The 24,867-nt window shown below is 36.4% G+C and overlaps 1 protein-coding gene across 2 annotated transcripts in view; it reads left to right on the top strand.

The window, feature by feature from the left end:
- LOC136028100 (atrial natriuretic peptide-converting enzyme-like) overlaps window positions 1-24,867 on the top strand; it is a 121,713-nt gene that overhangs the window by 38,410 nt on the left and 58,436 nt on the right. For both annotated transcript variants that reach the window (XM_065705722.1, XM_065705723.1), the window contains exons 3-5: window positions 2,012-2,185; window positions 9,801-10,029; window positions 20,701-20,914. In XM_065705722.1, coding sequence (XP_065561794.1) covers window positions 2,012-2,185; window positions 9,801-10,029; window positions 20,701-20,914 — 617 coding nt within the window. The remainder of the gene's footprint in view (window positions 1-2,011; window positions 2,186-9,800; window positions 10,030-20,700; window positions 20,915-24,867) is intronic.

Raw genomic sequence — 24,867 nt, forward strand, 5'->3', positions numbered from 1 at the left:
AGAAAGAGTCAAACTTTAGCGTAAAGAGCGGGGCGTTGATGAGGAAGCAGCCTCTTTCATATACGAAGTAATTTCTGTGCGTTTTAAGTTTTAATGTCGCTCCTTACTTTCAGTTAAAAAAACTCGTTTTTTTTATTTAATTAGTTTGTAGAGACTACCTAAAACAAAAGCTAAGAGCTCATATGGCACTTGTGACGTGGTCGGAAGAGCCAAGAGCTCATATGGTATGAGCTCTAGCAAAATTCTAAGAATCAATAGATTGCTTTAAAAGAACATCAGAGGCTTAATGCCGGTCGGGATTTAAAATATGAGCTCTGAGTCACGAGATCCTTCTAAATATCAAAATTCATTAAGATCCGATCACTCACTCTTAAGTTAAAAATACCTCAATTTTTCTAATTTTTCCTCTCCCTTCAGCCTTCTCCTTACTTTCATTTCAAAAAACCTGTTTTTTTATTTAATAATGTATCTAGAACTTGTGCTTATTCTTCCCATCAAGTTTCATCTCAATCTCTCCACTCTAAGTGTTTTCCAAGATTTCCGGTTTCCAAGATTTCTGTTTCCCCCTCCAACCCTCTATGTCCCCGGATTTGATTCGAATTGAAAAGCATCTGAGACATAAGATTCTTCTATACATCAAGTTTCATTAAGATCCGATCACCCATTCGTAAGATACCTCAATTTTCACGTTTTCCAAGAATTCCTGTTTCCTCCTCCAACTCCCTTCAGTGTCACCGGATCTGATCGGGATCTAAAATAAGAGTTCTAAAGCACAAAATCCTTCTAGATATCAATTTTCATTAAGATCAGATCACCCGTTCCTAAGTTACAAATACCTCATTTTTTATGATTTTTCCAAATTACTCCCCCCCCCCAACTCCACCAAAGAGAGCGGATCCGGTCGAGGAAAGTCTGGTCCGGAGAGAGCGTGCTTATTCTTTCCACCAAGTTTCACCCTGATCTCTCCCCTTTAAGTGTCTCCCAAGATTTCCATCCCCCCCCCTATGACAGTGAATCCAGTCGGGATTTAAAATAAGAGATCTTAGCTGCGAGACCCTTCTAAATATGAAATTTCATTAAGATACGATCACTCTTTTGTAAGTTAAAAATACCTCATTTTTTCTAATTTTTTAGAATTAACCCTCCCCCAACTCCCCCAAAGAGAGCAGATCCGTTTCAGTTATGTCAATCTCGTATCTAGGACTTGTGCTTATTTTTCCCACCAAGTTTTCTCCCGATCCCTCCGCTCTAAGCATTTGCAAAGATTTTAGGATGCGCCCCCCAACTTCCCCTTTACCGGATCCGGTCAGGATTTAAAATAAGAGCTCTGTGACATGATATCCTTCCAAAAATCAAATTTCATGAAGATCCGATCACTCCTTCGTAAGTTAAAAACACCTCATTTTTTCTAATTTTTCAGAATTAACTCCTCCCCCCAACTCCCCCAAAGAGAGCGAATCTGTTCGGGCTATGTCAATCACGTATCTAAGACTTGTGCTTATTCTTCCCATCTAGTTTCATATCGATCCCTCCACTCTAAGTGTTTTCAAAGATTGTAGGTTCCCCCTCAATTCCCCTCAATGTCACCGGATCCAGTCAGAATTTAAAATAAGAGTTCTGAGACATGATATCCTTCCAAACTTCGAATTTCATTAAGATCCGATCACTCTTTCCTAAGTGACAAATACCTCATTTTTTCTAATTTTTCAGAATTAACCCCCCCCCCCAACTCCCCCAAACAGAGTAGATCTGTTCCAGTTATGTCAATAACGTATCTAGGACTTCTGCTTATTTTTCCCACCAGGTTTCATCCCGATCCCTCCACTCTAAGCGTTTTCCAAGATTTTAGGTTCTCTCCTCCAACTCCCCCCAGTGTCATAGCACCTTAAATGTTTTGCATTTAATCACAAATATTGCCGCAAATTTAAATATTAGCTAAGTTTTTGTACAGACGTATAACTACGACTAATAATTATTGTTAGAGCTAATAACTTTAAGCTATATTATTTAGGTAAGAGGTCAGCCATCAAATCTCTCAGATAGAAGCCTAAATTCAGGCCAACTTCATGGAGCTATACCTGGTCGCTTCGTCGTTCTTAAGCCAGAAAGCACCTTTAAACTAAGAGATCCTCTGAACCCATTATACACAGTCCAGAAATCAGATGACACTGCGCCTAGGCTACCTGTGAGTATTTGGTTTAAAATATCTAAAAATAATTTGCAAAGTTATTTGATTCCTGTAGTGAAAAATTTGAAAAATAACCAAAATTCATATTTTTTTCAGCAGAAAATTAATTTTGCTTCCAAAATCTGAAACAAAACTTGAAAGGTTTTGCGAAATATGTGAAAATGGTTTTGGTTATTAGAGGGGCTGTGAAAAATTTAGACTAGTAAAAGGTAAACTCAAACCAAAGAATAAAACTTATGGCAAATAATGCGATGCTCATTTTATACTTTTAAATTGATTATAAGGTCCTTTGCAAACTTAACTGACAACAGAAATTGAGATTTTATCAGAGGCAACGTTCTAGCGTACCTCCATCGTCTGGGTCATGGGCCACAAATTATGTAACCTATCAATCGTTTACAGATGGATTTTACTCTAGAAAAGGGGGGGGGGAGCAGCTTTGGTCTTGGGTGTCTGATTGGTTCAAAAATATTAGGGATCGCTCTCTGGGATGGGAGAATTATTTTGTAGGGGGAGGCTTGTAAAGTGTTCGAGGGCCCAGAAAATGACAAAAAACATTTTGTCTCTGACTAGTTTGAAATTGTACAAAAGAATTTTTCGGGGACTCAGGACTCCTAGAAATGGGAGAAAAAGGGTCAAAAAACTTTTTTTCTGAACAGTTTGAAACCGCTAGTCTGGGTCAATGGGACCCTAGTGCGGAAGAAGAAATTGAAAAGACACTCTGGTGCGTGGAAAAATATATATATATTTTTTATTTGGGGCATAAACAGGAGGTTCAAAAAAAAGATTTGTTTGTTTTTTTCATTCGCCTGAAAGCCTCAAGAATCAAGAAGGGGATCAAATTTTTAGCTAAGAGGGAGAAGGATCTCAGGGAGCCGGAAATGGGTCACAAAATTTATTCCCCTTGATGAGTTTGAAACTTTCGGCTGTAAGTCTCTGAGCCAAGGGGAGAAAAGGGGCCTGAAAAGAACAACAGATTGTTCTGACTGGCTCAATGCCCTTAAGTTCCTGGGGTTGAAAACCCCAATGTACAAGAGACAAAAACAAAATGATAATTCACATGGAAAAGGGCCAACAAACCTTTTTTCTCAGAACAAGTAATGGTAGTCAATTGTTTAAATATCTCTTGTAATGATTCTTTGTAACAAGATTTGAGGAAACAGAATCAGAAATGACACATCGTCAATATTGATAATTACCTTTTCCTGAAGCAGTTAAAGGATGGCCTTTATTGCTGAGAAACAGGCACATAGGCGAACAATCGATGGATGAAATTTTTTAGTAAATATCCCCTCACATGTGTTTGCTTTTGAAAATCATTGGCACAACCGATGTTGTGATGATTTACTTTTCTTGAGCTCTGCAGATATCATTTTTGAGCTTCCATCACGCAGAGGGTGTTGACTTCACAGTACTTTTAAAGTGACTGAGGAGGTTTTCTGAGGATCGGCGCCAGAAACTTACACCATATTTGTAAGAAACTTACACCATATTTCAGCTTTTCAAACACATGAGTTGCGAGTGATTTTGAGAGTACACTAAGCTATTTTGATAAGTACCTAAAAGTACTTTAAAGTAACTTAAAAAGTACATTGGTAAGTTCTGATAGTTCCCAACATATTTAAGTGACACCACAGTTTCCAAGACGAGTTTGTCACAGCTTCCTACTTTCATCCCTGCCGAGTTAGTGGAGATGTGTCTAATAGGGCTCAAAGAAATAACACGAAGGTATGTGTAAGTTAAATCAAACTGACTGTGTTTACATTAATTCATAGGCATTCATTTAAATTCTTAATCGACTCGTCAATTCATCAATTAATTCATATTTTCAGAAAACCACGAAAAAACAATAGTGACACGTTGCCCTGGTGAACGATCAGAAGGTGTAATAAATTCAAGTTACCGTTCTGTTGTAGAATTAGTGATATTCTGAAACAGTAAATTAGTGTCCAGTTTTTGAGTATCTCAAGTGATTTTCTTACTACTTTTTTTTGCTATCAATTTCAAAGTTTCACTTTCACTACTGATCGATTTAAATAGTTGAATGGTTCGCTATGGTTTGCAAACAAAAGAGAGCTTTAACACTGTGAAAATTAACTGTTTTTAATTACTTGGAAGAGCTTACAGTTTTTGTGGTTTGGATTCGCTGAAATGTGTCGGTAGCGTGATTTAGAGCAGTATGAAATAACTAAAAGATAATTTCGTTTATACCACACGCGCGATATTTCATTTCATACTATAATATAATTTTGTGCGCACTGACATGTAAAGGAAGGATTAAAGGCAACGGCATTGGCCCATGCCTATTCTCACCCCCATTATTATCTACTTTTGTCTTCTGTGCATTAATTTTATTCTACTTTAAGCTCTCCCAAATAAGCTTTAACTTAACCGTCCAACTTAAAACAACAGAGCAATCACAGTTGGAAACATTGAGTATACTTTTTAAGTGAGAAATTTAAACAAGCTTAACGACCATGCTAAGCGGGGCTGTTACGTGGTTCTTTGTTAAACACAGTGAACATAAACTGAAAATAGAACAAATTATTCCCCGTGAAAGTAGTGGCACATGTTTAATACACATAAATACACAATTTTATGCCAATACATTCAAAATACAATGCATAATGTACAATATATATAAGGCATATTTTTAATAATCGAATTTGATACAAAAACACATACGGTAGTACATTTAGGTGGCACACTCTAATAAATGATCACCTATCATGTAATCATAAAAGACAAAAATGAATTCTCGTCAAATTCTTATTTAGATTGTAAAATCATTAATTTTTCTTTCAAACTAGATGTTGATTTTAGAACGTCAGACTGTGAAAACGAAATCTAAATTTTAGAGCCATGAAAAAATAAGCTTTTTCACCAAGACATGTCCGAAAGGGTAGAAGTTTACTTCAACCCATTGAGCACTAACTGTCAGCTAAGCGTGACACTAGGAGAAAACATAGGCCAATAAAACAAGACAATTCACGGTCAGAGAAAAAAAAATTCAAATACTCCAGCCGAAGCTTAACCTCATAGAAAAAAAAAGAAAAAAAGAAAAGAAAAGAGGGTATCTGAGTGGAATTCTCTGTGTTTATATTTTATCCCACTGGTTGCAAATTATCTTGTTTTTCATTGCCCTTTCAATGCTTTTTGGTTTTGTCAGGATGAAAATGTTGGCTGCTGTGTTTTGAATTGGGTAAATTGAAAAAGAGGTATCTGGCGTCCTTTAAAACACAAATGACTGGTGGCAATGCTGGTTCGCAAATATTACCAAAGCGGAGCCATTACAACCCATTTGTATTTCCTTTCTTTTGTTGTTCAGAAGAAAGGAAAACTCTTGAAATTGAATGATAACATTCAATGTCGGAAATTCCCTCAGATCTCGCTTTGGACCTTGATAGCCATGACGTTGTTACTTGGTCCAGCGAAACAAATATTTACAGGAATATTTCAAATTGTTTTTGCGAGATTGAAACTATAGAAATGTGCCTTTTGCTTTTGGTGGTGGTATAATGTCTTTAACCAAAAACCGTATGATATACCTATTTAATTCATTGAAATTTACTAAAGCTTGAAAAATTTTAACTGTGACGATAAAACGGTTTAAAGAAACGTTTACGTTTCTATTATGAAAACTAAATATTTTCAAAAAGGTATTTTCTTGAGAGATCGTTGAGCTTATATTGTTCTTTTTTCAGTTTCACTTTCAGTAATTACAAAAATTTTTAATAAATACAATCTGCTAAGCATTCGTTATGGCTTATGCACAGACATAATGTATGTACATATCTATGTGTGCTAACGCACACATAGGTAATGTTTGCCCCCTTGATGGTATGGTGACTGAAGCAACAATGAGTTGTGTAGATGGCATTAATTTAAAAATAATTGTAAAAATTGCATGCTTTCGCATAGTTTAGACTGAGTTGCTAGAAATGTAGAGGCCCTCCCAGTCTGAGCTATCTGAGCAAACTGAGGTAAATCATTACTTAACTGTTTTTATGATTATTCTACGGCATTATTTTGTTATTCTTCAAACTTAAAATTAGTCTTAGCTTAAAATGACTTTTATAAAATCTAATACGTCTCTTTAAGAATAAACTATTGACCACAAAACAGATTGAATCCCAGGGTCTCAAATCAAACAATTCGTGGTAGCGAACTGTAGTAAGGAGCGACCCGGCTCAATAGTAACCGAAACTCTAAAAAACGGAATTTCGATACCAATAGTTGCATCAAAAGAATTACATTTTAATGCTGATTTTAAATATATAAGTTTCATCAAGTTTAGTCTTACCCATCAAAAATTACGAGCCTGAGAAAATGTGTATTATTTTAGAAAATAGGGAGAAACACCCCCTAAAAGACATAGAATCTCAACTAAAATCACACCATCAGATTCAGCTTGTCAGATAGCCCTACTGTAGAAGTTTCAAGGTCTTATCTAAAAAAATGTGGAATTTTGTATTTTTTGCCAGAAGACAGATCACGGATAAGTGTTTATTTGTGTGTTTTTTTCCCAGGGTTGATCGTATCGACCCAGTGATCCTAGAATATTGCGAGAAGGCTCATTCTAACGGAAATTAAAAATTTTAGTTCCATTTTTAAGTGACCACAAAAATTGGAGGACACTTAGGCCCCCTCCCACGCATATTTTTTCCCCAAAGTCACCGGATCAAAATTTTGAGATAGCCATTCTGTTCAGCTTAGTCGAAAACTCCATGAAGGGGGCGCAGGAATTTCTAGCATTATTTAAAAAACACAATGAGAAAATAAATAAAAGAAAATAATTCCCCTGGAAGTAATGGCTAACGTTAAAATTTAAAACAAACATAAAACATTATGTATATAAGGAGGTTCATCTCCTCCACAATACCTTGCTCTTTACGCTAAAGTATTTTTAGTAATTTCAACTATTTATTCTATGGCCTTTGTGATTCAGGGGTCATTCTTAAAGATTTGGGAAAAATTCAAGCTTTAGTGTAAAGAGCGAAGTATTGACGAGGGGGCAAACCACCTCATATACGTAATAAAAAAACACAAATATAGAAGTTCGTTACGTAAGTTAATTCATAAGGTACGTATGTTTATCACTAACAAAAACGCTCGTACAAAAAATAAAAAAATCTAGTTGCATTTTTAAGAAAACGAAAATTGGAGGGCAACTAGGCTTCCTCTCCATTCCTTTTTTTTATCAAATAAAAAACAAGTTTTTTAGCTGAAAGTAAGGAGCGACATTAAAACTTAAAACGAACAGAAATTACTTCGTATATAAAAGGGGCTGCTTCCTCATCAACGCCCCGCTCTTTACGCTAAAGTTTGACTATTTTTCTCAACTCTGCTTTTTAGAACAGTAAAAATATATAGCGTAAAGAGCGGGGCGTTGATGAGGAAGCAGCCCCTTTCATATACGAAGTAATTTCTGTTCTTTTTAAGTTTTAATGTCGCTCCTTACTTTCAGCTAAAAAACTTGTTTTTTTATTTAATTTCTGAACGTTTTTGAATCAATGCATGTTTTGATTTTGGCTCTCCGCAGAGGAATGATTAACACGAAATTTGCAAATTTTTTTGTTTTTTGGCTAAATTGGCTTTCTCGTAGTTTTGATCGAATGATGTTGAGAAAAAAGGGAACGGTGGAGGAAGCCTAATTGCCCTGCGATTTTTTGGTTACTTAAAAAGGCAACTACAACTTTTAATTTTTACGAATGTTTTTATTAGTAAAAGATAAACGTAACTTATAAATTAGCTTACGTAACGCACTTTTGTAATCTCATGTTTTTATTACATATATGAGGGGTTCACCCCCTCGTCAGTACCTCGCTCTTTACACTAAAGATTAAATTTTGTCCCAATTCATTAAGAATAACCCCTGAATCACAAAAGCCGTAGAATAAATAGTTGAAATCACTAAAAATAATTTAGTGTAAAGAGCGGGGTATTAGGAGGAGGTGAGCCCCTCATATGCGTAATAATTTCTGTTCGTTTTAAGCTTTAATGCTGCTCCTTACTTCCAGTTGAAAAAACTTTACATATTTATTTTTTTATTGTTTTTTTTTTTAATAATGCTAGAAAATCCTGCGCTCCCTTCATGGAAATTTTCTTCACCCATGACAAATTCCTCGATGGAAAGTTCCCCCAACATATCCCCCTCTTGTCAACCCCTCCCCCAACCAAAAAATCCCCCTGAAAACGTCTGTACACTTCCCAATAACCATTACTTTATGCAATCACTGGTCAAAGTTTGTAACTTGTAGCCCCTCCCACGGGGACTGTGGGGAATAAGTTGTCCCCAAAGACATAGTTATAAGGTTTTTTGACTATGTTGAATAAAATGGCTATCTCAGAATTTTGATCCGTTGACTTTGGGAAAATAATTAGCGCGGGAGGGGGCCTAGGTGCCCTCCAATTTTTTTGGTCACTTAAAAAGGGCACTAGAACTTTTCATTTCCGTTAGAATGAGCCCTCTCGCAAGATTATAGGACCACTGGGTCGATACGATCACCCCTGGGAAAAAAAAACAAATAAACACGCATCCGTGATCTGCCTTCTGGCAAAAAATACAAAATTCCACATTTTCGTAGATAGGAGCTTGAAACTTCTACAATAGTGTTCTCTGATACACTGAATCTGATGGTGGGATTTTCGTTAAGATCGTATGACTTTTAGGGGGTGTTTCCCCCTATTTTCTAAAATAAGGCAAATTTTCTCAGGCTCGTAACTTTGATGGGTAGGACTAAACTTGATAAAATTTATATATTTAAAATCAGCATTAAAATGCGATTCTTTTGATGTAGAGTTTTTTAGAGTTTTGGTTACTATTGATCCGGGTCGCTCCTTACTACAGTTCGTTACCACGAACTGTTTGAACAAAATCTTTCGATTAAAACTTTGAAAAAAGCCATTTAGCAAAAAAAAAAAATGCAAATTTCGATTATTCATGTGCGTTGAGCCAAAACCAAAACCTGCATTAAATGAAAAACGTTCAGAAATTAAATAAAAAAAAAACAAGTTTTTTTTTAAGTGCAAGTAAGGAACGACATTAAAACTTAAAACAAACATGAATTATTCCGTGTATGAAAGGGGTTCTCCTATACGCAACGCCTCGCTGTTTACGCTAAAGTTTTTTATTGTTTTAAAAAGTAGAGTTGTGAGAAAAAGTCAAACTTTAGCGTAAAGAGCGGGGAGTTGAGGAGGGGAGAACCTCTTTCATATGCGGAACAATTTCTGTTCGTTTGAAGTTTTAATGTCGTTCCTTACATGCAGTTAAAAAAAACTTGTTTTTTTTTTTTTATTTCATACGAAATAAATTCACGTCTAGTGAGAAAGGAAATAGTTGACAGTTTAAGAACTCAGTTCATTACCTTAAAAAAAAGAAAATTGTACTTGTAGAGGGAGCATGTAATAACATTTATACTAATCCAAGTGATTTTGAATTTAAAAAATAAATGACTATAGGCCTACGTCTCGATGGTGGTAAAGTTAATACTGGTTATTTTTTAGTTTTTTGACAGCCAGAACCTATTTCTGCATAAAAACAACTGACAAATGTGTATTGAACGCCACTGACATCCTAGCAATTAATTTTACTTGAAATTTAACTTTTCAGCCACGTGCGGGGAAACCACTGAGGTCATATAGTGTCAACTCGTATGATGGCCTCCTTCAGTCTGGCCCCATGGGAAGAAAGTATATGCGTAGATATGCAACTTACCACAAAAGAGGATTTATGTCGCGGTGGTGTTGTGAATTTGGTAGCTCTAAGCGATCTTGCGTGTGCTTTGTTCCGCTTATTTTCGGACTAGGGATATTAGGGGCATTTGCCTTATATTTTGGTTGTAAGTATATTTAAAGTTCTTCATCAAATTATTCTGGCTTTAACTGTTTATGCTTCCTGTCGAAGCCTTTTCGTGCATTGCTTAGGGACCATTCAGTCACATATTGTTTTTTTTTCTAATGCTTAAAATTGTCCTCGGCTAGGTAGAAAAAATTTCTTTGGTCTATATATTTATCTTCTGACCAATTTCATCTTCTAGATTTAATATAAACATCCCTCATACCTCAATATAACCAGTCTCAACCATATACAGGTGAAGCACATAAGTTACAGAGAAATCTTTTTGAGAGGGTGGGGAAAATTGAAAAATCAGCAGAAACTAAGACAAATAATAATGAAAACATTAAAGGAATGTAAGATATCGTAGAAAATCCAAAATATTGACGAAGCGGGCCAGAACGTTCCCTTCTCTTCCCCTGCAAACGTAGCCGGCCGAGCTTTTCTTGTCTTAATGTACGATCCAATGCATCCTCTTCCTCCCAATTCTCCTAAAATAAATTAAATGTTTGTATTTTTTTTTCCAAATAAACCTAATAGTCCGTATTAGTTACTTCCCTTTCGTCTTATTTTACACAAGTACTCCTGTTTTATTTTTATTGCTTAGTTATAGCCGTTCTAACTGGGAACCACCTTGAATATTTTCTGCTGTGTTTCAGTGTATGGACCACTTGTACATCAGGGATACCGTGCATTGGCAGAACATCGAGGTCTTTTGAATGACCCAAGATCGCCGTGCACATTTTTCGAAGAAGCGTTTTTAAATTCTCCTATTTAAATTTTCTATTCCATTAGCCTACGGAAAAAAAAGATTGGGGTGATAATTACTAGAGGAAACTGTTTAAGAGAGATGGGCAGAACATTTGAGAATGTTTTAGCCATGATAAAGTTGGGTAAATGATATAGAAGGAAATGAATTCTTTTTTGAACATTCAGTAGTGAAGGAAGATTTATTTTGCAAAATGAGGTAGAGACAGTAATAAAAGGATTGGAAATGGTAAGTTCTCAGAGGTTGATAGTTTTGTCAATGAGTTTTTGAACTTGGTGGTTGCGAAAGTAGGGATAAACCACTGAATATTAGAATATTAGAGATTTTAGGAAATTTTGATTAAACCCCAATTTAAGAAAAGTGATAAGAGGAAGTGTTAATTGTATAGGCATTGGCTTGGTTTCTAGTGGGAGCAAACTATTTAGCATGATGGCCAGAGCATGATGGCTAGAGCATGGTGGCCAGAGCATGATGACCAGAGCATGATGGCCAAATGGCTAGGACACGTTTTACGGATGATGGATGACCGATTGCCAAAAAACATTGTTTTTGCCCATACGTCTTGGGCAAATGAAATTCTGATCACCCGAGTTGGCTTTGAAGAGATCCTAAGGAACAATTTAAAGGAAATTAGAGCATCTTGGGACAGTACGAAGTGTGAGATTTTGAATAGATTAGACTGGAGGGGGGCTATGTGCAGCCATGTTGGCTTCAGGCAGCTTGTTGCAGCCATGAGTTGCCAGTAGAAGTAACAGTAGTAGTAGTATGACGCACAAAATTATATTTCATCTTTTTCGTTTTAAGTTTTATATTAATTGTGTCATAAAATAAAAATATGTAATAAGGTTCAGTGCATAGTCAAATCGAGGAATAATGAGCAAAGCCTTGTAAGATGCATTTGTTGCCACAAATCAGGGAATGTTTAAAGCCTTTTTGCTCTGAAGATTTCTTCATAAAGAAAGCCCTTTTTAAGTGCCCTTTTTAAGTGACCAAAAAATAGGAGGGCACCTAGGCCCCCTCCCATGCTAATTTTTTCCCCAAAGTCAGCGGATCAAAATTTTGAGATAGCCATTTTGTTCAACATAGTCAAAAAACATAATGAGATGTCTTTGGGGACGACTTACTCCCTCATAGTTCCCGGGGGAGCGGCTGCAAGTTACAAACTTTGACCAGTGTTTACATACAGCAATGTTTATTGGGAAGCGTACAGACATTTTCAGGGATTTTTTTTTGGTTGAGGGGGGAGGGTGAGGGAAGGGAGCTAATTTGAAGGATCTTCACTTGGAGGAATTTGTCAATGGGGAAGAGAAATTCTGTGAAGGGGGCACAGGATTTTCTAGCATTATTTAAAAAAAATGAAAAAAAATATGAAAAAGTTTTTAACTGAAAGTAAGGAGCAGCATTAAAAACTTAAAACGAACAGAAATTATTACGCATATGGGGGGTTCATCTCCTCCTAAATACCTCGCTCTTTCTGCTAAAGTACTTTTAGTAATTTCAACTATTTATTCAATGGCCTTTGTGATTCTGGGGACATTCTTAGAGAATTGGGACATTGTTCAGCTTTAATGTAAAGAGCAAGGTACTAACGAGGGGGCAAACCCCCTCATATATGTAATAAAAATATACAAACATAGAAGTTCGTTACCTAAGTAAGTTTGTAATTTATGTATATTTATTACTAACAAAAACGTTCGTAAAAAAAGCTAAAAAGTTCTAATTGCTTTTATATGTTACCAAAAATTGAAGGGCAACTAGGCCTCCTCCCCCACCTCTTCTTTTTATCAAAATCGTCCGAACAAAAATATGAGAGAGCCATTTAGACAAAAAAAAAAAAATATGCAAATTTCGTTTTAATTATTCATTTACGGTGAGCCAAAATCAAAGCATGCATTAGTTTGAAAACGTTCAGAAATTATATAAAAAAAACAAGTTTTTCTTTTAACTGCAAGTAAGGAGCGACATTAAAACTCAAAACGGATAGAAATTATTCTGTACATGAAAGGGGTTGTTCCCTCCTCAACGCCTCGCTCTTTACGCTAAAGTTTTTTATTGTTTTAAAAGGTAGAGTTGTGAGAAAGAGTCAAAATTTAGCGTAAAGAGCGGGCTGTTGATGAGGGAACAACCCCTTTCACATACAGAATAATTTCTATCCGGTTTAAGTTTTAATGTCGCTCCTTACTTCCAGTTAAAAAAACTTTTTTTATATAATTAATATGAAGAATAAAATCTGGGATGTGTTATTCATTGGCAGGGCCGTATCCTGGATTTTTTTTGGGGGGGGGGGGGGTGTAAAAACTTCAAAAACACATCAACAATTTCTTTGTATGCATTTTGTTACGTTTTTACGAGTTGGACACACATTTGGGGGGAGGGGTTAAATCACCTAACCCCCCTGGATACGGACTTGTTCCTTGGCAGTAAAGCCGTCCGGTACTATTGTTATTAATTTCTTTACAGCTAACGTTCCTTTTAAGGTTTGAATGTTACATATTATCCCACACTTTTGAAAATTAATTATGCCCAAATAGATGTTGGAACATGAAATCCATTTATGGGCCAACAAACCACTTCTAAACTGAATAATGGTGAAAGTTATAAATATAATTAGATTTACACGAATCTCAATTATTGTTTAATACACACTCGTTGAAAACCGATTTTAAAAGCATGCGAAAAACGAAACTATTAAAAAAATTGTGTAATAGTGCGTATAATATTATGTATTATCCAAAATGATATGTAAACAATACGTGTACACAATTGGACGGGGGAAGGCACGGTTTACTGAACAATATCCCTCCTCCGCTATAAAAGTGTTGTATATGCTCTTAAAACGTTGGCAATGCACATCTACTGTGTGCACGTGTGCCTACTGGGAGCCTGCCTTTGCCCCCTAAGAAATATTCCCTGTGGAAATTTCCCCGCACTGCGAAGAAAATGCCCCATCCTCAAAAATACCCCCCACGGAAAACACCCCCGTGGAAAATAGGTTCCGCGGAAAACAACCCCCTTCGCCAATGGTCGGTCTCCAATCAATTACTTACAAAAAAGGGACTAGAAGTTTCAATTTCTGATCGATTGAGTACTCTTAGACGTTTCTGTGACCATGAGGTGGAGCTGGGGATGAGGAAGGGTGAGTCCCCTTCCTATACGAAATAAATTCTGATTTTGGGTTTTAGTGTTACTCTTTACTTTCATGATAACAGTATAAACCAGAAATATTTACAGTAATCGAGAGGAATTAAACATCAATTATACATTTTTCATGTGTTAAAAAAATTTACTCCCCCCCCCCTAAATAAAAATTATTACCCCCAAACAAAAGTCCTAGATACGGTTCTGGGAATTATATGTCAATTTCTACTTCTACCCTCCCCTCGTCTCTCCCTTAGAACTAAATCTGTGTTTACCTGAAGGCTCAAGAGAGTTACGATGTTTTGGTATTAAAATCCACCCTTTGAGGCATCTCTCTCCCTCCCTAGCTAAAAATCAATCATAGAACCACATTTTAGAGGTTGAAAGCCCTTATATGGAAATGTTTGGTATTGTTAAACAACAGATAATTTACTTAAGACGGTGAAACTTGTTTAGACCTTAAAAATATATCGCTAGTTAGGGCGGGAGGGAGATACCTCAAAGAGTGCGTTTTAATGCCAAAACATCCCAACTCTCATTGAGCCTTAAGATAAATACAGAATTGGTTCTAAGAAATAGACTAGCGGAGGGTGAAGGTAGAAATTGGTTTATAATCCCCAGGGCCGTATTCAGAAATTTTTGGAGGGGGGTATTTTTTTGGGGTGAAGGGCAAAAACTTAAAACAACGTATTAAAAATGTAATATTGATATTTAATCCCGCTTGATTTCTGTGAATATTTCTGGTCTACGCTGTTATTATGAAAGTAAAGAGCAACATTAAACCCCAAACTGAGCAGAATTTATTACTTATAGGAGGGGGACTGCCCCTTCCTGATATCCACTTCCGCCTCATGGTTGTGGAAACTTCAGAGGATGCTCATTCGATCAGAAATTGAGAGTTGTAGTCCTTTTTTTATAAGTCAAAAGTTACTGGAAACCAACCATCCGCGGGGGGGGGGAGGAATTTTCCGCGTAGGGTATTTTTCAAAGGGTATTTTCTGCGGGTGGTATTTTGAGGGGGATGGGGGATTTTCTGGAGGGTAAACGTCTAGACCCGTGCCTACTACTAGGAGCTTCTGCTTATATGCATTAAAGGTTTCCTGTGTGCTATGTTGGTGTCCTCCTCCCATGGGAACCCATGCTATTTCCATTGCGCACTGGTGAAAATGCTTGATGATTAATAAATTTACAGTTTGACCCCACAAAACTAAAGTCGTACAGGTTAAGCTTATATTTCTGAAAATAACATCCTGAAAACGTAAAGCCGTGTAAAATATAATACACTACAATGTAATAACATCGACTTCACTAGTTAAAAATATATTAATGGTACTTCCATCATCCCATATGGTGAAACTACAGAGAGATGTCAAAACAATTTCACGCTTTTCAGATAAGATGTGTTTCTATCATAAATAGATCAGAAATAGATCGAATCTCTTTCGCTTCAATATATCATAACGCAATGGAAACTATTGATTTATGAATGCAAAAAAGAAAGAAAAAAAATATACAAAACTTATTCGTACTCTTTCAGCCATGACTGGCTATATCGTACCAGTTATTTTATATCATTTAACAAACTTCTTCAAAATGTCAGCATTGGTAAATACAGCTTTTTTTTATAGCAAATTTTAGCGGAAAGAGCAAGGTATTGAAGGAGATGGGCAGCCCCTTCGTATACGGAATAATTTCTGTTCGTTTAGAGTTTCAATGTTGCTCCTTACTTTCAGTTAAAAAAACTTTTTTTTATTTTATTTTTTATAGTTTTTCAAATAATGCCGATAAATCTGGCTCATCCTCTATGAACAGTCCCCCCTCACGGGAAATTCTTCTATGGAAAGCTCTTAACATGCAAAATAAACTCACCTCCCCCCCCCTAAAATTCCCCTGGGTAATTCTATCCTAGCTAAAAATTTCCTCTCCCTCCTTATAATTTCATGCAGACGATTCATCTTGAAAAATTCTCCTTAGCATACTTTCATTTGAAAAAGATTTTAATTTCTAATCGTTTTTCCGATCACTTCGGAAGTTCCCCCTTTTGTGGAAATTTTTTCCCAGGACTCCAAACCCACTGTAAATTTCCCCCTGACAATTCTCCCGGAACATATAAAATATTTATTTTCAATTCCGTAAAATCCCCCCAGTGTGAATTTTCCCCTCGGAAGATCAACCCCGAAAATTTTCCTCCCGACGAAAAAATTTCTCCATTCACCCAAGCCCTCCCCCTAATGGCTGTACACTTCCCAATAACTAATACTATATGTAAGAAATGGTCAAATTTTAAGGACCATTTTTATCTCATCTCCGAAGGCATAAAAATTGGACCTTATGTTGAACAAAATGGCTATCTCAAAATTATGATCGGACGATTTTGGGGAAGGCTTTAGAGGGGGGCTTACTGCCCCCAAATCTTTTTTGGTCATTTTGAAAGAGACTAGAACTTTAAATTTCCGTTTGAATGGAATCCCTCCCGACATTCTAGTACCATTGGGTCTATATGGCTACCCCTGAAAAAGGAAACAACAACAAATGAACACGCATCCGTGGTCTGTTTTCTGCCATAAAATACAAAATTCCAGATTTTTGCGGATAGGAGCTTGAAACTTGTCTGATACGCTGAATCTGACGATGTGATTTTCAATAAGATTTTTTTACTTCTAAGGGGGTGTTTCCCCTTTTTCTGAAAATCTAGCAAATTTTCTCAGGCTTGTAGTCTTGGATGGGTACCACTAAACTTAATGGATCTTATCTTGTCAGAATCAGTATAATAAGTTTATTCTCTTAACCTATCTATTGATATCAAAATTCAGTTTTTAGAGTTTTGGCTCTATTGAGCCGCGTCGCTCCTTACTTACAGTTCGTTACCACGAAATATTTGATAAAAAAAATCCAACAGACTAGTGGGAGTCATTTTATGAGCATACCTGTGAAAAGAGACTAGAACTTTTAATTTCCTTTTGAATGAGCTCCCCTCCGATATTCCAGGACCACTGGTTTAGGGTTTTCTGATGCGCTGAATCTGACGATGTGATTTTCAATAAGATTTTTTTACTTCTAGGGGAGTGTTTCCCCCTTTTCTGAAAATCAGGCAAATTTTCTCAGGCTCGCTACTTTTGATGGGTACCACTAACCTTAATGAATCTTATCTTGTCAGAATCAGTATAATAAGTTGATTCTTTTAATTTGATTTCATTGATATAAAAGTTCCGTTTTAGAGTTTTAATTACTATTGAGCTACGTCACTCCTTACTTACAATTCGTTACCACGAACTGTTTGATAAAAAAAAAGAAAGAAAAAAGAAATGCCAATCGACTAGTGAGTGGTCATTTCATGAGCATACCTGTGAGTATACAAATATTCAGTTTATTTTCATTAGTTCTTTACAGTCGTCTCGATTGCTATTAAATAAAATAAAGTTTTTTTTCCAAGTGAAAGTATGGAACAAAATTAAAACTTAAAACGGACTTAAAACGAAATTATTATGTAGACGAGGGACGTTGCCTCTTCCTCAATACCTCGCTCTTCACGCTAAAGTTTTTTTTAATACTTTTAAAAAAGCTCCTTATTTTTCAAATTAAACGATTCTTATGTTTCAGGACTCGTTCTTAAAGAATTGGAACAAGATTCAAACTTTAGCGTAAAAAGCGAGGTGTTGAGGATGGCGTAATACCCCTCATATACGTAATAATTTCTGTTCGTTTTAAGTTTCAATGTTGCTTCTTACTTTCGGTTGAAAAAAAACTTTTTTTCTTATTGAGTTTCTGATCTTTTTTTGTAATAATATCAGGAAATTTTATTCCTTATCCACGAAAAAATTCCCCTCCACATGTTCCTTGCCCTGGGGGCTAGAAGTGGGTTGTCGAACCTTGAGGCATGATATGTAAATTTTGGACTTTTTTGAACAAAATGGCTGAATCAAAATTATGATCGGATGCTTCTGGGGAAAATGCTAGGGGGGTGGCTATAGCATTGCCTTTGACTTAAACAGGTGAGTAGAACTTTCCATTTCCCTTCTAATGAACATCCTGAGTTATCCAAGGGTAAATATGGGGAGAATTTCCCACGGGGAAAGTTTTCCCGGGGAGGGGGGGGGGTAGACTCATACTGTCCGCGTACATTATTCGTAAATGACGTATTTAGCTCATAGTCTTGTGGTATTTGCCTGTAAATCGAGAGATTACAAGTTCAAAACCGGTTATTCCCTTTTTTTCGGAGAAATCGAAGAGCAAAGACTTGAATTTTGATTCAAAATAATACAATGGGGACGGTGGTAAGGAGAGGGATTTTCGACATGATTTGAAAACGTCCACGAGAAATTTCTCTGGAGCAGTTAATTGCAAAGCTGACTGGGCTCCAACCCCTCTCACAAAAATTTCCAATCTTGAGTCCTACCTTTTTGCTGTCTTAGAGAAAAGAGGTAGTAAATATTATATTCTACAACTAGTTGAGTTTACCAAGGTACAAGGCCTATCTCAACTGCTTGTTTTTGTGCGTTATATATGGCAGAACAACGTGCATGAAGATATGTTGTTCTGCTAGTCAATAAGGCGTGGAACTGCTGAGGTAATTTTCATTACAATTGATTCCCGTATAAAAAAGCTTTATAGTGGAAGAACTGACGGTGCGCGGGCTAAGTGCGGGAAAAATGGCAGTGTGGTTACTGGAGTTCTTGAACCAAGTCCGTGTGCTTTGTGGGCACATTGTGGACTTCATAGAGCAGCATTGGTTTCCAAATCGTTGTCCGATGATTTCAAACAGTACTTGAGACATCTGTGAAAACTTTAAAGTATATTAAAGCAAAATATATTAAAATCACGTATATTAAAAATGTGATGAGAGCTTTACTTTGAGAAATTTTCTGTGGGGGAGGGAGTTTTCCTTGGAGGAAAATTTGATTACCTGGCATTATTTGGAAAAATATTAGGAAAAAAAACAAGTTTTTTCAACTGAAAGCTAGGAGCAACATTAAAATTTAGAATATAACGATAAATATATCTCGTAATATAATATTACAGTCCTTGACTGTAAAAAAGGGAAGAAAAACAACCAAAGGCACATAGGAAATTTGGAAATTCAAGAACAAAAAGGTAGTTTTAATTACAAACATATTGATAAATAATTTTATTTATTACTTCTTGATGCATTAGTTTTGCCGCATGGCCTTCAAAAATCGTGTACACCATTTTGGGTCTCATGAATCTTCCGGCATTATTTAAAAACGATCAGAAATTAAATTAAAACAGAAAGTAAGGAACAACACTAAAACTTAAAACGAACAGAACTTATTCTGTATAAAAAGGCCCCCCCAACACTTGCTCTATACGCTAATGTTTTTTATTACCTTAAAAAGTAGAGCTGTGACAAAGAGTCAAACTTTAGCGTAAAGAGCCATGTGTTGAAGAGAGGGCATCCCCATTCGTATACGGAATAATTTCTGTTCGTTCTAAGTTTTGGTGTCACTTGTTACTCTCAGTTGAAGAAATTTTTTTTTATTATTTAATGCAAGCGCAAAACGAAATGTTTGAATATGTAGTAGTAGTAGTAGACAGGTTTAATAGCAAGAACTTGACAGCTGTCGCTGATTTGTGTTTTTTTTTACAACATATACAAAATCAAGCTACACTTGTAAATATAAATAAAACTATAAATATTAACTCTTATTATACATTTTGACGAAAACCGGGACGAAAGAATTACCATATCGGTTTGTTCTTGCTTTAACGGGAACTAACTTATCTTGCTTTCTCGTTCTTGATGGTAGAGGTTGATCAGGTAGAATGTCACAGTGCTGAGATTTAGAAAGCAAGTACTTTCCGAAACTCATTATCAGAGTTTCGTACCGGTTTTGAAGTGACGGCAGTCCTAGTACTTCCAGAGCCTTTTCTTAGGGGATGTCACGGCGGCCCAAGATGATCGATACCGCTCGCTTCTGAACCGATTTAGCTCCTGACAAAGATACACTGTTCTCAGTGCTGAGGGCACCCAAACAGGACACGCATATTCCAGAATGGGGCGGACATACGCTATGTATGCATACTTAATACTCTCTGTGTTTGCACTGAAATATGGAAGCTCGAAGACAGGGGACCTTGAATGAAAAAAATTGGGAGCGTTAACTGACTTCTAAACTGACTAACTGACTAAAAAAAATTTTAACTGACGTTAACTGACTAAAAAAATTTTACGTTAACTGACTTCTCATTGGACTCAATGAGAATTAAGTTTTATTTTTGAATAAACCGGTGGCGCTGATCTCCGTTTCGTGGCCCTTTAGCCAGGTAGTACAATGGGGGGTTGGGGGCCAGCCATCCTGTGCTTTCGCGCACCCTTCCTGCTTACCTTCCCCAGGTTTCTACAGGTGCCCATTTAGAGCTAGGTCGACTCTGCTGATCTTACAGAGTCATGCAACTGACACCCGTCCCAAATTATATAATTTGCTACGACAGGGATCGATCCCGTGGCCCTTGGACAAAATTTCTCATAACAGCGCGCCAACCACTTAGCCAGCCCAGGACGGCTTTGTAGTAAAGGTTGTAATATATGATTGAATAAAAATGTATGATACTGATTGATTTTTGATTGATGTTGTACTCAGAAATATTTTTGATCCCTCCCCCTTTTTTTCATGTATAAAACATCAGAGAGAAGGTATTTTGTGATATTTCAAACATTTTCCGAGGCATTTGCACTTTGAGTGATAAAAAATAAATGAAGTATATAGTTATATTAGAAATATTAGCTTTTATGCATTTTTTCTCATTTAGTGACTGGATTCCCAACGTTTGCACGACACGAAAAAGTCTACAGAGGATCATTTAAGGTAGTCGATGGGGATGTATTTTCTGACATCCTTAGTGATCCCACTAGTGACGCGTTTTTAATGAAAGCCCAACAGTATGAAATGTATATAGAAGATGCTTTAAGTAGCGGGTCATTGGATACTAAGCAAATTCACGCAGAAGTCGTCTCTTTTTCAAGGTATGTATTTCAAAGTGTGTTCGATAATTTAAGAAGTAGATGTTTGGACCTGCAACCCTTGTAAGAAACCGAGCAAAGAACAAACCACACTTTCATCACTTTTACCCGAACCACTCTCGCAGGAGCTATGGTAATTTCTTAAACACTTTTTGAGAAATTTCCCATCAAAATTAATTTTGTCACTGACAAAAGAGATAGTTAAGGTCATGTTTTCATTCATTATAAGGATGTGATTGACTTTATTTTTGATCCGTTTCAGAGACCAATGTACTAAAAATTTTGGGAAATGGCATCAAAGGCAAAGTTCTAGTGTTACCTTAGAAAAGAACTATATGCCCTTCATTTATCCCTTTTTTCACCATCTCTTCGTATTCCCATACGAATGTCATACGGTCCATACGTGGCCATAGAAACTTGAGAAGGCGCTGATTTAATCGGAAACTGAAAATTCTAATGCTTTTTTATAAGCCAAAAGTAATTGAATGATAGCCAGCCCCCTCTCTAACACCTTACACCCTCGGAGCCCCCGTAAACCCCGTGATATATGACCAAATTTTTATGTAGGTGGTTTGTTCAGAATAGTTCAAAGGTCTAAAAAGTATGGCTTAGGACACATTATGACCCCCATCGGTCTTACGGAAAATAACCCTAAATTAGGCTGATTACAATTTATCTGCAAAAATTTCGTCTATGTTCTGTCAAATACTTTTAGGCCCTGAGTCTCAGTGGCATTTCATTTCATAGGAAGTAGCAAGGTAAACTGAAATACATCATGTCTACACAGGCTACCAAAATAGTGCGATTGTAGTATCACAGAAAGGGCTTTAGGGGTCAAGGCAGAACTTTCAGGGGATGCTGAGAGATGACAATTCTAAACTCTATGATTGAGGGAGTGGATGAAAGAGACAGACCTTTCTCAATGTATTGATTTGCTAAATAAAAAAAAGGCCAACACTTTTTTTTTGGAAAAAATTGAGACCTGTATCTGAAGTCCGAAAATTGAAAGATGAAGGTAAGGTTTGTATCCGAATAATGATGGGTCAAATTCACACTTCAGAGCCAAACTAAAAAAATAGGAAGTAAATACAACAAATATATAAGATTGGCTTGGAAAAAACACAAGTAAATGAGATTAAAAAAAACTGGAACTAGAAGAAGTTATGAAGGAACTAAACCGTTCAAATCAATTAATGTTTAACCTTAGTAAGACGTACGTTACACAATGTGTGGAAGAGGGGGAGGGGAGAAGCGGGAGAGGTGATTCACTTATTTAACTTGTCAATTATATTGAGGGAGAAAATTCTTCTCTATCTTTCAGTAAAATACTGTTGGGGAGGGCTGTCTTGGCAAAACTCTTGGCTGTCTTGGTTTGTATCCGAATAATGATGGGTCAAATTTACACTTCAGAGCCAAACTAAAAAAATAGGAAGTAAATACAACAAATATATAAGATTGGTTTGGAAAAAAACACAAGTAAATGAGATTAAAAAAACTGAAACTAGAAGAAGTTATGAAGGAATTAAACCGTTCAAATCAATTAATGTTTAACCTTAGTAAGACGTACGTTACACAATGTGTGGAAGAGGGGGAGGGGAGAAGCGGGAGAGGTGATTCACTTATTTAACTTGTCAATTATATTGAGGGAGAAAATTCTTCTCTATCTTTCAGTAAAATATTGTTGGGGAGGGGCTGTCTTGGCAAAAATCAAGGGAATTTGTTAAATAAGTGACCCCTAATCATAGAAAAGGGTTAAAATATACCTACAGGCTCAATGAGAATTGGGATTTATGGGATTAAAAAACAGTTTTGACTCGCCTGCCTCCCTCCCGCCTGCAAAATGACCCACCGCACCTTCTTAATAATAGCTGAAGTGCACTTACACATTACTCTATATAAAATTGTGAAAGGTGGTGCCAATTAGTTTAGTTAAATTAAGCTTTGAAATATATGTAAGACATACTTAACAACAAAAAGAAGGGAGGTTTCTCCCCAAAGCGCCCTACAGAGTGAGCTAGACAATTTAGGCAGTGAAATGGACTCTTTTAGACATCTGACCTCCCCCTCCGCCTGCATGATGACCCACCGTCCTTCCTTCATAGTAGCTGATACACAATTACATATCTTTAAAGAAAATTTCATGAAAAATCAACAGCATTAACCTAGTTAAATTAAGCATTAATATGAATATCCGAATTAATCATTCATGTTATATGGACTACGTGACCTTCAGGAACGAAAGCGCCAACGTGCGGCGTTATTTCCAAGTAACTAAGAACATCAAAATTCAGTTTTGATTTTGTAAATCCATTGGCGTACCAGAATTCTCAATCGATAGTAAGTTGGTCCTTTTTGAGACGAAATCGTAGTTCAGTACCACAAAATGGCAGAAAACGCAACCTTCCCGTGGCAGGACCTCTGGTCGCTTAAAAAGTTCACTAGAATTTTTCACTTCCATTCGAATGAGCCATCTCCCAATCTTATACAATTGGTTCGATACGATCCACCCTGGAAACAAACTAACGACACACAAACAACCAAATAAATAAACGACATCCGTTATCTTTCTTCTTGCAAGAATGCTAAATTCTTCATTTTCTAAATAGGAGCTTAAATATAGTAGGGTTCTTTGACAGGCTGAATCTAACGGTATGATTTTACTTGTCTCTATTATCTACACACAGCTGTGAGCTGTTGTGAAAATAGTTTTGGTGGCACACATCTGTTACAAGTGGCCTGTAAGGACGTCTTTTACCATTTATATTCTGCACCTCTTAGATATAAAAAAGCAAACTATATAACGAATTATAGCAAACTGTATATAGTCTGAATTTCTAAGATGAGTAATTTTTGTCGTTATTTTGTTTTACACTAAGCCAAGTGAGGCAGAAGCCCGGGTCTTTAACTCCAAAAACACTGCATTTTCAAGTATTTCTAGTGTTTTTGCTTTTATTTTGAAATTTTATCAAGGTAACTCTATTTTGGTACTTCCTATTGAGATTTTCCTCATTAGTTAGAAAATATTGGTGCATTTTTGATGGTAAAAATTCCGCTATACCTGCGACACGGGGATATTAACATTCTGTTGGTACATGTCGATCGTTTTTCAAACGGTTCGTGGTAATGATCGCTCCTTACTGTAAGTAAGGAGCGATGCGGCTCACTAGTACCCAAAATTCTAAAACACGGAATTTTGATATCAATAGATATATCAAAAGAATTGGCTTATTATGTTGATTTTAAATATATAAGATCCATTAAGTTTAGTGCTACCCATAAGAGGCTACGCACTTGAGAAAATTTTCCTGATTTTCGAAGGGGAGTACCCCCTAAAAGTCAAAGAATCTTAATGAAAACCAAACCATCAGATTCAGCTTATCCAAAAATCATAATGTAGAAGTTAAAGCTCTCAAACGCAAAAATGCGGTTTTTTTTCTTTTCTTTTTTTGCCAGAACAATGATCACGGATGGGTGTTTATTTATTGATTTTATTCTTTGTTGTTTTTTTCCCAGGGGCGATCGCATCAAACCAATAGTTCTTGAATATCGAGAAAGGGCTCATTTGAACAGAAGTTAAAACTTCTAGTGCCCTTTTTGAGTGACCAAAAAGGTTGAAGGGCATCCCCCCCCCCTTTTACCTCTTTTTCCTAAAAGCCATCTGATCAAAATTCTGAGATAGCCATTTTGTTCAACATAATTGAAAAGCCAAGTACCTATGTCTTTGAGGATAACATAAACCCCCTACAGCCCCTGGGAAAAGGTTTTGTCAGGGGAAACGTCTTGGAATCTGCTTATTATTTACGTATAGTATTTGCTCATTATTCACGTATAGTATGAGAAGTATACAAACATTTTTCGGGGAAGGAGAATTTTCTACAAAGAGGATTTTCTACGGGGATAATTTTCCGTGGGGAGGGAAGTTCACGGGAGTTGGGGATTTTCCAAGAGAAATTTTA

This window comes from Artemia franciscana, chromosome 6, assembly GCF_032884065.1.
Source record: "Artemia franciscana chromosome 6, ASM3288406v1, whole genome shotgun sequence".
In the NCBI taxonomy this organism is placed as follows: Eukaryota; Metazoa; Arthropoda; class Branchiopoda; order Anostraca; family Artemiidae; genus Artemia; species Artemia franciscana.